The sequence below is a fragment of the Drosophila subpulchrella genome, chromosome 3L (assembly GCF_014743375.2).
Source record: "Drosophila subpulchrella strain 33 F10 #4 breed RU33 chromosome 3L, RU_Dsub_v1.1 Primary Assembly, whole genome shotgun sequence".
Taxonomy (NCBI): Eukaryota; Metazoa; Arthropoda; class Insecta; order Diptera; family Drosophilidae; genus Drosophila; species Drosophila subpulchrella.
The window spans coordinates 12,724,785-12,741,083 of record NC_050612.1 but is presented as its reverse complement, the minus strand read 5'-3'; the positions used below and the strand labels follow the sequence as shown (position 1 = coordinate 12,741,083).

Sequence of the window (16,299 nt, the reverse complement as noted above, 5' to 3'; positions counted from 1 at the left end):
GCGGGCGCAGTGGCAACGCTGGTCGATGCTATCGATAGTTGGTCAGTGGTATTTTAAAAGCTATTTAGTATTTTTAAGGCGCCGGGTTTTAAAATAGTAGTATGCATTTTTAAAGAACTTATTTTGTTAATTTAAGTTGTGCCTTGCGAAAGAGGCTGTGAAATATAATGCTTTTAAATATTAATTTAAATATAAAATAAAAGCAGACCAATTTTAAAACCTCTGTATGTAAGACCGTATATAACCGCCAACTGGTTTTGGTATTTTCCCCCAACCCTTCGCTGGTATTTTTTGGCGCCCCCGCTGCGGTCACACCGCGCGGCACAACAGCGAAAACGAAAACGAACCGGACGTGCTTGGCCGTTGAGTTTTGATTTGTAATTCCGACGCGCAGCCGTTGACGCGTGCCCTTCGAGTGCAATTCGCATAGATTGTTTATCATTTTGTTAGTTCAATTGTTTAAACAGGTACGCGGTGTCGGGACAACAAGAAGAAGAAGAGAACAGGGCGACGCTGCCTTTGCGCGTACGTGTGTGTGTGTGTGTGTTTGCGTGAGGATTTGAGACTTTGCGCGCCGCTTTTTAATTGAGTTATTTGAAAAAGTTGAAAACAAGAACATAAAGATGCCCGCTAAATGCTCGAAAACAGCGTCCAGTTAATGAAAATAAATAAACGAATCGAGTACAAACGAATTATTTGTCTCCTTGTGCGTTCGTTTTGTGTTCGAGTGTGTTGGTGTTGCTTTTTGTGTATGTTCCAAGAGTTATTCGCCTTAAAAAAAAAGAAGATCCCTCGAAATGGAGACCATTGAAGAGCAATCGAAGTGCGGTGAGTACCAAAAAGAGGGGGCAGGAAGGGGCGTGGCAGGTCCAAATACCCCGCGAATATTTCATTTTTCAATGTCGCCCGTAGGGTGGCCGCAAAGGGGGTGGAGCGGCGGGGTGAAACCACATTCGGGGCCAAAAGATCCTCATAAAAAATCAAGACTATAAGTACATGTTTTTATTTGTATGTATGCGTGTGACCAAAAAAGCTACGGCAACGCGTCGCTGATTTTTTAATCTTATTTTCGGAATTTATTTCGGTGTAGAAAATATTTATCGCATAAATGTCTGCTTTTTGCCCCTCTCTCTTTTCACCCCTCACTCTCTACCTCTCTCCGCCGGCACTGTACCGAGTAACACAATAACAACAAGGACTGAGGCGCCCTAACTGTAGTGAGAGTAAAATAAGGACGGGCAACAACAACATAAGTGATCAGTTCCTGTTAACAGTGATGCCTGCTTAGCCTTTTTTAGCTAAGGAATGGAGTCATAATTTAGAGATGGAAATAAATAAATCAGAGCTATAAATATTTTAAATTAATGCGAAAACTTATTATTTGTCAACATTATATGTGTCTACAAATTCGTAATTTGCTTATGGAAAAAAATGTTTTATCTTTGAAAACATAATTACCAAAAAAACATTCCAACGGGTTAGGTTTATTTAAAATGACACATTGACATAAGTAAATAATATTTTATTTCTCTAAATTTAAATCATTAAACATATGTTTTTTTAAATATTACTCAAAATAAATATGACTAATTTTATCTACAAGTAATTCAAATTATTACATTTCCGTTTTCCAGTCAATCATTAACTTTCAATGCCTGTTGTAGGGCATTTATTTCATATCTAATGCAAAGGTTAATGCCTTAAAAATACGTGTAAATATGTTGTGTGGATAGAATTTTTCCACCGGGCGGAATAAACAAATAAAAATATAATTAAATGAATTTTGTGCCTGAATTGTATGCGCAAATAACGCATAAATATCAATTAAAAGTTTATAATTTGGTTAGGGTTTATAAGCAGAAAAACATGGAATTACTCCTTTGATGTTGTTTATCTTTAAAATTTAGATACTTTTAAGAACATTTCCAGATGATAATTATTTATACTTTTCTGTCTGCTTTGATATTTTCCTCAGGTAGGTAGATATTATCCCGCCCATCCTGTTCTCCCTTCATCTTCTTCTCCTTGCGCAGGATCCTTGATCCCTACTTTCCACTTATTTTCGTCTCTGTTTTTACCGGCTGATTTACCTACCCCGCTGATCGCTTACCTCGTATTCCTTTTACACATGTTGACAGGCCGCACATGCCTATATAAACTATGACTATATAGTCTGTAGCCCGTGTTTTCCGTCCCTCAATGCTAATGGCCTTTTACATGCCCCGCAGACCTTCGGATCTGCTCTTTTTCTACGTCAAGGCTTCCGGGGGATACGTAATTTTATTACAAGACAAGATATTTCTTTGATGACTGTCTGTGCTGTTTGACAAAATCTGCTACACAGCGGAAAATATCTGCATTTAATGTCCTTAATTTAAACTACAACATTTTAATGTTTTAATTAAAATTTAAATTTGGGGATTGAAATTAATGCTACAATAGACTTTTCTGAGGGCATAATATTACAATTTGTATAAAGATTTAAAATTTTTTTTCAAATTGTGATGATTTATCAAGAGAAATATCAATCAAAAAACTTTTTTTGGTATGTTATAGTCATTGTAGCTTACAATGATTTTCGAAGAACATTTATTTTACTGTGTAGGGAGGCTAACCGCCCATACAAACCCATACAGCCCTCTTTCTCCGATGACTTTTCATTTCTCAGATGCCACTCAATTAGTTTTTCATCATGTATCTGGCAGGCAGCCAGCGAGAAAACGGGCAGAGAAGATAAAATAACAGCAGATTTTGCTCAGGCAGAAAGGAAGGAAATTCCCGAATGTCGAAAAATGGTGGCCGCCACCTGTGAGTTTCTGCACTTTTCCCACATTCGGAAATTTCGCTTACCATCCTTACTTTATTTATGTACCTCCCTCACAGCCTGAGCCACCACCTGTGGCTATGCAAAATGCGATTTCAGGGGTTCTCAGAGCCCTTCATGCGTTTAGTTATGTTTTAGAGCCCGATCCTCGAGGATCCTCGGGAAAAATGTTGCACTTACCGCTCGTTCAGTTCAACTTTGGAAGCCACTTGGGCAAAAAGAGCAACAAAGTGGTCACGGTTCAGCGACAATCCTCCTCCTATTTCACATATGCCGCCGACGATGAGATCAAGCAGGCGAAGCTCAGACAGGCTGCCCTGTGTCAGGTGTACGAGGATTTTACAGGTATTGAGGGAGTCCCAGTTAAACCAGGTACTCCAGGTACTCGTTTCAAGGGTTGAAGCTTGGCAACAGCAGCAGGAATAATATTGCTATAGTAAGAGGGACACCTAAGTAGGGTGCCGACTTGCGTGAATCATGCAGACATGGAAAAACACTTGAAAAAGGTGCAGGAACAGGAGAATTAACACTAATTCAAAAACATATTAGTTTCAGTGGAAAACATTAAATGTCGTGTTGGAAAAATATTTATTTAATTGCCGTTCGTGGAAATAATAAGCAATCCTTAAAAATATTGCTGTATAATGAATTTTATTATTTGGAATACATCAAATGATACGGCAGCACATAAATCAAACAAGAAGCTATAAAATATAAAATGTGTGAACTTTTCTTAATGGCTATATAAATTTCCCATAAATTCTGCATTCCCTGGATGCACATTCCCTATCAAAAATTTTATTAGATACCACATTCTTGAGATATTCTTACCTTATAAACATTTTGTTAGTTCATAAATCCCCGTGATTTCCATTAGGTAAATTGCATTGTTTATCGCTTGTTTTGGGAATGCATATCTGGCATATCTATCTATCTGAAAATACCGAAACGTCAGAGGGAGAATACGACACGAACTGCAGTTCTTCCTCTGCAGTTTCCTGGACTTTGTTCAATTGCACAAGTGGCGAATGTCTCGCCAGATACAGATACGGATACAAGTGCTGGTTCGCAGATGTATAGATACATATATGCAATTGGCATCGGTTACAGCTGCACAATTCTGGATAAAATTAATGCAACAAAGCCGCCCGCCGCCAGTGGCCTTCTTCCATGTGTTGTGTCCATGTCGATTGGGGGTAAATGATTTGCACTTGAAAACATTTTCTAGCCCTAGTATTTTGCGTTCTTCTCACTTCGCATACCCTACTTTCGTGGTGTGTCAAAAACTAAGTATGCGAACGAAGGTCGCTCTTTTCGTCGGCCAAAAGGAACCGGCACAATTAAAATTGATGTCAACAGCTCGCAATTTCCCTGCTTAATGATCGACAGCGCATTGCTGGGGATTTTGCCGACCATCCTCCAATTCTACATCCTCAAGGGGTTCTATTTTCGTTAGTAGCTCTGCTATGTTTCTTTGCCTTTCTTTGTTTTATTTTGCACAATTTTCCCTCGATCTCTTTTTTTTTCCTGTCTGGCACTCACACTCAATTGCATAAACAAACAAATCCACAGAATAGCCATTAATCAAACAAAATCTTTTTTCCAGTCCCCTGTAAACAATAGTTAGTTGGAGGTGTATGGGTTCTTAAGTTGGGAAATACTTAGGCATACACATTTCTCTACAAAAAGTAACGAACTAGTAAAAGAAGGTTTGGTTTTTTGGTTGGAAATAAAGTTTAATAGTTATTGAACTGATATCTATTATATTGGCTATAATTTTTACCTAGTCAGGCAACCCAGGAAATCCCCTATTCGACCCACCCCATCGACCTGCATTTATTTGCTTGATTTATGTCCGACATGCACTTAACACCATACCATCGCCCATTTCTGGTTTTTAAGAGCACACAATGCCCGTTTTCTGATTTTCTAATGTTTTTTCCATTTGTTTCGCCCACCAGAGATGTCCATTACAACGCTGCCCACTCGAATCTGCCTGGTGGGGGCCGTTGGCCAGGATGCGGACACGGTGCAGGCAGCCGAATCCTTTGGCCTGCCCATCGTAACCTCGGACACGGGTCTGGACACCATCGGGGAGTCGGACTGGCGTACCTTCTATGTGCTCGACGACTTCGAGGGTGCCAGCTTCGAGGCGATACACAAGCAGAAGGAATGGTGAGTACTAGTCACAGGCACTAATAATAACCCAGTGGAACCAGGAGAGCAAGAAGTCTGCTTAATTTAGACAAAACGGGTGGCCACCAATCTGTCACATGTGGCCAGCTGTCCGCCCCCTTCTCCTCTGTTTCTGTCAACCCACTTTTTGGCTGTGGGTAGCCCAGTCAAGAACCATTATCATCGCCATCATTATTATCATGCTGAGCCGCAGCAAAATGAGTTTGAAATCGAGACACACACACGGGTATACTGCCTCCTCTCCAATTTCCCCCTTAGGATCCCACCGATTCCAAGATTGACAGCGTCAGCCATGCGCCAGATATACCAAAGCAGCTCCTCTGCCTTCTTCCTTCCGATGCTATACCCTTTCTCTAATGAATAAACACTTTATAAATACAGGGTGTTCGCCAGCCACACATATTTCAATTTGTCTTTGTTTATAAATTCTGACGTAAATGTGGTTTCTAGAAAAGGTAATTGCACTTTTCGATATGCATAAACTAATCTCAATAATCTCTTTATCGATTTTGGCCATTTATAAATCGGTTGTAATGCTAGCAATAAAGAAAATCTATAGATTAACAGTTTTCAATTACAATAAACAAAAAATCTAGAGTTATGTTGAAATGCGCTTTCAAGGAACACGAAAAGATTGCACCTGTTTTATGTAAACAGTATTTTGTTGCTTGTAAAAACATTCAAATTAGTAGGAAAATGTGCACATAAAAGTCTTATTTATATCTCAAAGTTAAGAAAACCTTCGAATAAATGTTAAAAATAAAACTAATAATCATAGTTAAAGGGTATCTCCTACTTCGACACGTCGCAATAAGCTTTTCAATAATTTTTCGCTTGCTACAAATTGTTGTCAAATTTGAAACTTGCGCAAATGTTTGCTCTTCTGGTCTATATGTGTTCGGTCCGGTTTTGTTTGGTTCGTTTCTTGATTTTTTGCACGCTTGATTAATTTGCCTGCTGCGTAGTAATAGCCTCAAATGACATACACGCTTTTGGTCCCACCCCCAGAACTCTTCCCCATTTTGTTGTCTTTATTTTTTTGGGGACCCACCTCTGCCCTGTCTCATTAGTGATTAGCCATAATTTTGCCATACTTTGGTTAGCGTTTATTTACGATCTTTATTTTTTTGGAGGTCACCAAGTGCGTTTAAGTTGTTATGAATTAGAGGGGTCGGTGGGCGTCTGTTTTTCCGTTTCATGTTTTCCCAACACGCTCTGCTTGTAAGGAAACAGGGGGAAAATGCGAAAAAAACGCGCAAAAAAAAGAAGCTTCTTCTCTTCCCATTTAGAATTATTATTTATTTCATAGATTTTCATTCATGTTTCGGTTCGTTTTGTTATTGCAATTTGTATTTGTTTTTCACCACTTTTTTTTCTGCTCGCTAAATGGGCGGAAAATAAACCAAAGCTGAGTTGCCTATAAGTTGTTTTTCCTCTGAGCTAATTATATTTCATGTTTCAAGTTTTTTTATTGTAGCTTTCCATCTATAAATTTAATTGATATTCGCTTATAGAAGAACATAAACTGGAATTAAATTTGGAATTTGTTTATCACTTAGAAAAGGCTACGTGGAAAGTTTATTTGCAGCCTGGGCTGTTTATTTTTTAAACAAATATGCACTTTCATAGTTTGTTTTTGTCAACTGATAGGAATAAATCGTGACTGTTTATTACAGGTGCTCTTAGTTTGATCATTAAAATTTATATAACATATCAAAAGATTTTCTCTGTTTTGACAAAGTTGTTTCTTGGCTTATCCCTAAAAATAAACAAAGATGCAAACAGGATTATCTTGTTTTTAATTTAAAGATAATCTCCTTAGATGATCTGCAAATATATGTATTTATATGGATGGACATTTCAAAACATCAATGACAAATAAACAATCTAAAGAATATTAAACACTTTGATGGGATTACTTTTAGAAAGAAATTTTCCAAAGATTTCCTTTTAGGAAAATATTATACAACGTAAAATTTTAATTACTGCACAAGTACTACCTTTTATTGCACAAAAGCAGTTCTGATTAAATGTACACAAAACTCAATGGGAAACCAAAGAAATTTTAATGAGACATTCTGAGAAATCCCAGAAAAGTGGAAAGAATGACCGAAGGCACTTTAACGGCCACTTAACCTCGCCCAAAATGATGCCCCAAAGATCTTGTTAATCGTTGTTCCCAGCATGGATATACATTCTGAATCATAAGACCGATCCGTTCGCATAATGGGGGAAGTCTCTGAGCATTTCATTGCCTATTTTGGGGACATAGCGAGCTGAGAATGAAAATTAACTTAAAAATATAAACAAATAAAACGCTGACATGACAATTTCAAATAGTATTTCTTCTACAGAAATTGAAATGAATCGTTTTTGTTTTTATTTATTTCACATACATTTTTTTTTTGCGTGAATCTCTTGGGAAGCTAAATCTCTGGTGCCATTGGCCAAGTTTCCTCTGAATCAAATTGAAGAGGTGGCATTGCAGCAATCTCTTGGCGCCAAGAATCTATAGGAATTCGTGTATATTCAAATTGGGCGATGTCAAATCAAGTCGAAAGTGTTGAAAGCAGCATTTGGAAAAAAAAAACGGAAATTCTTTGACATACAAAAATAAAAAAATATAAAAAATCGCAAAAAAGATCAGAATTTATACGTTTTTATTGAGGCATTTATAAGATGTGTGCTCTGCTGTGCTTACATATATTTAAATATTTATTGTATTTCTGCGGGCGAGTATATAATTTATAAGTTTTGATATGGCTTATTAATTGAGGCAGAACGAGAAATGGTCCGCGAACGACATGTCATTGACTGTTCTATAGTTTTGACCCTCGCAAAGTTCGAGTGCCCCGTGTTCAGTCAAAGATCGGCGCACTTTACAAAAGAAACGCCAGTTCCTAGAGATGGCAGATCATCCATTGTCGAGGCCGAAACCCCCAGATCCCAAGATCCCCCGATCCACTCCAATCCGATCATCTCGTATAAAATGGTTGTCGAGCACGCGCGGCGCATTTTTATGCTTTGACTAAGCAGCAGAATTTCCCTGGGTTTTCCTTGGATCTTAAAGAGAAATATTTAATTGTTCTGTGGAATTTAATTTCTTTTCTCGCTGCTGCTGCTTAAATATTTGTTTGGCTCAACTCTCTTTGCATTTCACCTGTCTCCGTTTGAATTCCTTGTTTACTGTCACCTCTCTTTCAGTCGTTTATATTGTACACAGAGAAAAATATTTTAATGGGTTACTGATCAAAGTTTTGTAGGTGAATGTGTATTCATATAATTGGGTTTTAAATATATCTCCAAAAATAGTCGTCATTAAAAAAATATATTTAAAAAAAATGGTAAGCCAATGATGCATATATTATATATATTTAAAATTCAGTAAATATTACCAAGGCAATAGAACCACAGAAAAAATATCAAAATCGGATTATTTTAAAGCAATATTTATATTAGATCAAAAAAATCATTTTATAGAATTCCCGATCCTTAAAAATTTTCGTATTTAAAAACATCCCAAAGACTCTTTTTCTCTGTAATTTGCACATTCTCCAGTTGAGAGAGATGTTTGCACTTCTTATAGGAATATATCACGCTTGTATAGCATTTGCCACTTATGTGCCACATTAAGTGATGAGGAGAGAACAAGCTGAAAAGTGGGGGAAAACCGAGGAGCAGAGGGGAAGGAGCCGAGAGGGTGGACCGCCTGGCATGTCAGGCATTTTCTATTTCCATTTTCCACTCGCTCGCTGCCGCCTCATCGTTTATTCAATAATTTTCCCAAGCAACGAGGCTGGCAGTTGTGTTTGTTTAGTTGCCCGGATAGAATCATAAACTCTTGTCGCTCGGTTCCTCCTCGGGCTATATGTCCCAACTTATTCATATTCTGGTGCTCTGAATCAGACAAAATCGGTCCGTTTGCCCGCGACAAATATTTGAGCATATGGAATTCTTCCTTTGTTGGACAGGTTAACTGAACCCAACAGCCAGAATTGTGGGTGAAATGTGTAAAAGCAAATGTAAAATGATATGATTGTAGACAACTCAAAGAGATAGAAGAAGTGAAAGTGAAAAAAACAACAGGAAGTCAACCTGATAAAAGTCTAAGAAAGTGAAAGATCAAGTGAAAATGGAAACAGGGGAGAAAACTGCAAAAGGAAGGTGGAAACTGTGAGTGTCAATCAAAGAAACAATCGAGATAACTAATGATAAGTATTAGCTACAATAGAACCATATTAGCTTAGCCTCTTAGCTTGAATCTATAAATTAAATCCCAGGAATTCGCAATAAAAGTATTGAAACAAAAATAGTATAAAATCCATGTATTCCTAAGAATAGAATGCCTTATTCACAAGTTTTGAATGGTTATTTAAAAATACAAATCTTTAGCCGAGCTGAGTGCTATCCATGCATATCTCCCCCTTAAGATTCCATACCAAAGAATCATTCATAAATTTTTGCCGAAAATCAAAAGCATTACTCAATGCATGCATGGCGAATTGTTTTCGAATTCCCGGCCATAATTATAATTACGCCTTGATGAGCCACATAAATAAATGTACACATTTTAAGTATCATAAATACATCCCCCTACGCCAACAAAGTGCATACGAAATGTGGCAAACAATGCTCGACATGTCAGGCTGCGTCAGCTTCCGCTCGATTGATTTGTTTATAAGAACTTCCGGCTTTTGCCAGTTGGGATGCGCGGATTGGAATCGGTAGGGAATGGATTGAGGATGGGCTGGCTATCCCAACAGCTGTCGTTGTCCGCAATGGTAAACAAAAGAGCCCTTAGTCAGTCAGATCAGTTGGCTCTTCCAGTCAAAGTTCAATTAAGCGGAATCATTTGTGTTCGGAATGCGAACGGGCAAGGAATATACCGATACCGAAATTGTTACCGATACCCAACCGTTTCGGAATGAATTATGGCCAGTGCGAATGCAACTACCAAGGTCAATTGGGACATAAAAACCAGATTGCCTTGCATAACTCAAAAGTGTGCCACATAAATATTTAATTGCCTCTCCCTTTATATCACTTGCAGTATTCTGGGACCGCCGGCTTTGAAGTACGCGGCCGAGATGAAACAGACACTGGGCCAGAACTCGCGGCCCATTTACAATTACGCGATGCGCGGCGTGGTCACTTGCTTCACGGGCATACGCAAGAAGGATGAGCTGGTGAGTGGGAGTGGAGACCAGTCGACTCTCCTCTACATAAGTTAAAACTAATTTTTAAAATATTGAAATACTTATTCCGCAGACCAAGCTGGTTAATCTCATTCACTCCATGGGCGGCTGCATCAAGAAGGACCTGAACACAAAAACCACGCATTTAATTTGCAATCACAGTGGCGGCGAAAAGTACCAGTGAGTTCTAAAATCAAAGTGTACCCAGTATACAGATGGTTTTAATCTGGAAATCTTCTCTTACAGGTACGCCAAAACCTTTCGGTTGACCGTGGTTCGTCCTGCTTGGGTGTTTGCCGCCTGGGCGGATCGCAATTCCCTGGAGTTCGACGCCACGCAGGAGGGCTTCACCAAGACGCATCGTCTGAAGGCCTTCGAAGGCCAAAAGATTTGCTTTTTTGGCTTCCCTGCCGAGGAACATCAGCACATGGTGGATGTACTTTTGGAGAACGGAGGCGTTTGCGCCGAACTCGACGATCCGGAGTGCTCACATGTCGTGAGTCTACCATTTCTATTACTAAATGCTAAGATGCAAGCTTTATAATTTTTGGGTAGTTTGGAGTTTGTAGTTTGCATGCTTGACATAATTTATGCTGTACTTTCTGCTTTTTTTGCCGTCCTGAACGGCTTATTTTCTTTACCCACCAAAAAACCTAATCCGTGTGTCTTCCAGGTGATGCCCAATACGGGCGCAGTATTTACAAGCACTAGCACTAGCACAGATACTAACCCAAGCACCCTAACCAATCCAACCGAATCCCAAATCCCAGGCAGTAGTTCATCGCAGGCGGAGGGCGAAGAGCAGCAGAAGGCTGAGGATCTTGAGCGGGCAGAAATCAAAAAGGAGGAACTATCCCATACGGAAACGGACAAGGGAATGGCATTGGATATGGATGATCTAGAGCATGAGCAAAAGGAAAATCAAGCCTTTGAGGACGAGGATGACATACACTTTGACGAACGCCTCTTTGTGGAGGCGGCGGATATAGAAAACCCTGGAGATGATCAGTTGCCCGAATCGGATGAAGAAGACTTGGAGGAGGAGCAGAAACCCAAAGTGGAGGAGGCTGTAAAAGAACCTGAGGGCGAAGAAGATGTTCAGGCCAGCACGCCAAAGACCAGTAAAATAAGAACTAGTTTAAAAGCTGCCACTCCACTAAGTTCACCCGAAATGGATGGTATTGTTCTGGACTTTGAGAGCACCACCCAGAATATTTCACCTATACTAAAAGCTATTGACGAGTGTGACCTCGAGTCAGATGATCTGCCAGCTTCGGAGAATGATTTGAAGCGCAAGAGGGATAGCTTTGACAATGTGTCTCTGATGTCGGTGGATTCCTTTGCGCTGCCAGCGAGCACCAAGAAACCCAAACTTATACGCACTGGATCCATTTCGAGGACGCTTCGGCGATCCGTGAGTTTTGTGGCCGAACCACTGATGAAGACCTTACGACCACGTCGGAGTTCCGTGGCCGATGCCTCCAGTTTCATTGGCAGCGAGGCAGCTGATAATTCCTTTTGCTCACTGGCCTCCTCCATAAATTTGACCCTCAATGAGTCCATTAGAAAGCCAGTTAAGGAGAAGCTGCGCAGCTTTTGTGGCAGGATAACGAGAAGCAACAGTCGCAGAACGGATAGAGGTATCGACGGCACTCCGGAATGTGGCACCCTATTGGATAGTGGTTTCAAGACCCCCAAAGCCCCCAAGCTCAGATCCACAGCCACGCCTAAAACAGCCAAGCGACTCTTTGGCCCCGTCTCCGGCGTTGTTTCCGCTTTGACCCTAACTAACCCAACCACACCCACCCCGAATCCCTTCCCGAATCCTTCCAGTTCCACTGCCACTTTGGATGTCAACGATACATCTAGCCACACATTTGCTTTCTGTGCTACTGCCGTCACGCCTGCCATGCCACCATCATCATCATCGTCATCTCCCATATTATCGACATCGATCGCTGTACATAGCTCGGTGCTAGTAATTAAGACTCCCGAAGAGTCGACAACGAGGCGATACAGCCCCGCCCACATAGAAGAACCCATACCAATGGTACTTTTGAAATTCATAAGTGTTTTCCCTAAAGGATCTTTCTTTTTGAAGGGGGGACTTCGAAACGGCAAAGATTTTGAAGTCGCAAGATTTTAACATTTTTAAGATCTTTAATAAGGGGTTTAAATTGAGTATACCAATTAGAAATGCTCAAGTTTTCATCCATTTTTTCTAAAAAGAACTAATCATTCATCGAATATAACATAATTTTTCATGATCTAACATTTTTCTACACCATTTCCAGCTCAAGTTTTGTGAATTTCTTTTGTGTTTCATATTTCATAGCTACATTTCTTTATTCTAAAAAATTGGATTCGCCTCTCATCCATGTTTTTATTGAGTTCAATAAACTATGTTCGAGCATTTTTAACATTGTTTCAGTTGATGAACGCCGCGATTATCCTCAGTTCCCCGCTTTCCATCAATCACCAACCATCCATCCCAAGTCCCAAATGTTTTGTTAATTGTTATTTAATGGTTATGCCGTAGTATAAGTCACAACCCATATAACATCTAATTTGGTGCGGTGTCTGGAATTTCTTCTGTAAATAACTTTGGTTTCCTACGGTCTATTCACTATTTTTTTTCTGGCCAGCGCACATTATAAAAAATATACAACCAAACACAGCAGCACAATAAATATTGGAATAACATTTATTTGCCACACACAAAACACACAACCCACACCACCGGTTATAGACAGACTTTCGTTCAGCTTGAATAAATGTTAAAAATGCCTTGAAAACTTGAAAACAACGTAGATAAATAGATTGAAACAATAATAAAAATGGAGAGAAGAATTGAATCGAGCAAACCTTAACCCATCTAGTACGAGCGATTGCGATTCCTTCGCATTTGGGTGAATTATAATAACAATACCTTGATGGACTTACAAATATTTACACAAATGTTACTCGTTCGCGGGGCAAAACAATTTGCATTTATGTTCCGTAGCTTCACACTTTTGCCTCGTTTCGTTCGCCAAGATCTTTGCCGTTTCAAAGTGCTGCCAAAAATGTGCACTAAAAATGTTTTGTTTGGCCTTTTTGCATTTGATGAATGTGTTCAAAAATTTATTGTGCCTGCTGCTGCTGCTGTGCCGACCTATATCTCTCTATATATACCATCTATATAGACGCTTGATTGACTTCATTTCGTATATAATCTAAATTAGGCAGCAAACAAAACATTTTTTGCGATCTAGCACATTCATTTAAGTACTAAACGCTGGATCAACAGAATTAATCGTCTTGTTTCTTGCCGTTCAGGTGGTCGAAGAGCAATCAACTGCAACGAAGCCGGAGCCCAAAAATAATCACACGCACATCCTGAAATCAGACTGGTTCTGGTATACCATACAGAATGGCTATGCCAACGAGATGGACTATCTGTTTGGCGACGTAAGTGGATCACTTATAAAATTGCTTACATGTTGAAATTAACACTCGATTATTTTCATTATTATTTTAGTATTTGGACAGCATTACGAATACGCCGAATACAGATCGTCGGGACTCGTTACCCATTAGCTTTAACAAACGGAAACGCAAGCGTTTCTCGCAGCGCATCGCTCTGGAGGGCACACCCTTGGGCTCTGGAAAGCGACGCTCCTCCGTCTCGGATGCCGGTCACCTGTCTTTCGACTGTACCTCCAGTCCGGATAAACTGGAGTCGGAAAAGCTGCTGCATGCCGAGCCGGAAGTTAGTGATGCCACACCAGCCAAGAAATCGATGCGATTTAACCACTTCATGGACTTCTATACCACAGAGTCCAACTATGTGGGCATATTGGATACCATACTGAATGTACGTTGAAAAAATCCATTGAAAACCAAATTCACTCATAAATTCCATCCCTCTTTGCAGCTCTTCAAAAACAAACTGGAGGAGTTGGCCGAGACCAATGATCCGCTGCTCAACAAGTCCGAGATCAAGACCATTTTCGGCAACTTTCTGCCCATCCACGAGGTTCACCAGAGTATGCTGGAGCATCTGCGCAAGTTGCATGCCAACTGGCGGGAGGATTGCCTCATTGGCGACATCATCATCCAACACCGCGACGAGCTGATCAAAGCCTATCCGCCGTACGTTAACTTCTTCGAGCAAATGAAGGAGCAACTGCAGTACTGCGATCGGGAATATCCGCGTTTCCACGCCTTTCTCAAGATTAATCAGACGAAACCGGAGTGCGGACGTCAGGGTTTGCAGGATCTGATGATAAGGCCAGTACAGCGGTTGCCCAGTATCAGTCTGCTGCTGAATGACATTTTAAAGCACACGAGCAGCGGCAATGCGGACCACGGTCGATTGGAGGAGGCACTGAAGGCCATCAAGCAGGTGACACTGCACATCAACGAGGACAAGAGGCGCACCGAATCGCGCATGGCCATCTTCGATATATTCAACGATATCGAAGGTTGTCCGGCGCATTTAGTGAGTTCCAACCGCAGTTTCATCTTGAAATGCGAGGTCAATGAGCTCTCCGACTCCCTGAGCGGTCGTGGTGATAGCCTGGTCCTGTACCTGTTCTCCGATTCCATCGAGCTGTGCAAGCGACGTTCCAAAGGATTCAATACCGCAAAATCACCGAGCACAGCTAAGACGCATAAGCATCTTAAGCTGATATCGCTGAATACGATACGGCTGGTGATCGACATCTCGGATAGTCCTAGGGCTTTTGGTTTACTCTTGAGGGGAGATAAGGAGAAACTGTATACGTTTACGATCAGCGACGAGGAAACAGACAAATCGGTGTACGTTAAGAAGTTGTGCAACCAGATTGCAGCACATACCTGCCGAACAGATGCGGTTAGTAGAAGACTACTACATAAGTTTGAACTATGTAATTTATGTTTTTTATTCTTTTTTGCAGGACAAACTCTTGATTTGTCGTACCTCCCAGGAACTGGAGGTGGACATAAGCGATGTGAATGTCAGCACGCTGAGCAAGGCCTTCAAACTGGCGGCCAAAACGAGACTCAAGGTGGGTTCTTGAAGTGAATTCAACATTTGCAACTTTGCTTAATCAAATATTTACTTTGTCCTCAGGTGGGTCGTGCCTTCTCCTTCAACAAGACACCCAATAAGCTTAAACGAGCCGTTTCCACCATGATGACATCGCCTTTTGGCAGCACCAACTCCCTGACGCCCGCCTCTCAATTGGCCCAAATGCGTTTGGCCAGCTGCACGAATATAAATGTGTGTAAAAGTAGAGATACAAAATGGACAGCAACTAATATTTAATATTAATTTAGGAGGTGGATGATGAGGACTGTGCAAGCATGCGAAGCAGTTCGCCGTCAACGCAATCCGAGATGCTAGTGGTGCCGCCACTCTCCGTGCAACCCACGCGGAAAAACAAGGCCGTTGTGGGCCGCATTTAGAGCTGCTGATGATGATAATGATGATGACTCCGCAGTCAATTTGTGTATTCCATTTTTGAAGTCTCTTTTTGGAGAGAGACTCCGCTTGCAGTGCTATTCCTTGGGCATGGGTGGCCCATGTCCGAGTGCTGATGCAACCTTCGAATTCGTAATCTCACAAAACAACCAGAAACAAATAATCACGCGTCCAATATTGTTTAGATTTTAAAGTGTATTGTTAAGTTGCACCTATCGATGTGGAGCTCGCGAATGTTGAAGCGTTTGGCCGAGCTACTATCGATTGACCATGATTAACTTGTAAATAGTTCTCCATTTATGTGTACTCCCGTGCCCGAATAATTGTGTCGCGTCGCTAAATGTAACCAACTACTCATTGCAGTGACTAGGGATCGCATTCACGCACGCACCGAATGATCGATTCGAATGGGTTTCGGTCGGATGATCGCCACACCGCAACAAGCTGTGAATGTTTACTGAGTAAATTTTTTAAAAACCCTATCTTACTATATTGATTAAAAACTCAACGATTTTGCTTGAGTAGGCAATTACGACCCTAAGTCGTAAGGCATTCAAAGCATGATGATGTTTAAGTTAATATATGAATCATGATTAAAGATAAATATTTAAAAATCAATGCATTTTTTATTCGCA

The 16,299-nt window shown here is 40.5% G+C and overlaps 1 protein-coding gene across 4 annotated transcripts; it reads left to right on the top strand.

Moving 5' to 3' along the window:
- Positions 1–318: 318 nt before the first annotated feature.
- Positions 319–16,282, top strand: LOC119553632 (protein ECT2). Of its 4 annotated transcripts, XM_037864103.1 has the most exons (12): positions 319–828; positions 4,786–4,999; positions 10,071–10,206; positions 10,289–10,395; positions 10,462–10,711; positions 10,889–12,265; positions 13,534–13,665; positions 13,736–14,071; positions 14,132–15,073; positions 15,138–15,248; positions 15,314–15,463; positions 15,520–16,282. In XM_037864103.1, the coding sequence occupies exons 1-12, from the start codon at positions 798–800 to the stop codon at positions 15,646–15,648; spliced, it is 3,915 nt and encodes a 1,304-aa protein (XP_037720031.1). In that variant the 5' UTR covers positions 319–797; the 3' UTR covers positions 15,649–16,282. The 4 variants fall into 4 exon arrangements, with proteins under 4 accessions (XP_037720031.1, XP_037720033.1, XP_037720032.1 ...); XM_037864105.1 differs by lacking the exon at positions 10,889–12,265; XM_037864104.1 differs by lacking the exons at positions 319–828; positions 4,786–4,999 and adding an exon at positions 8,834–9,193.
- The last annotated feature ends 17 nt before the right edge of the window (positions 16,283–16,299 follow it).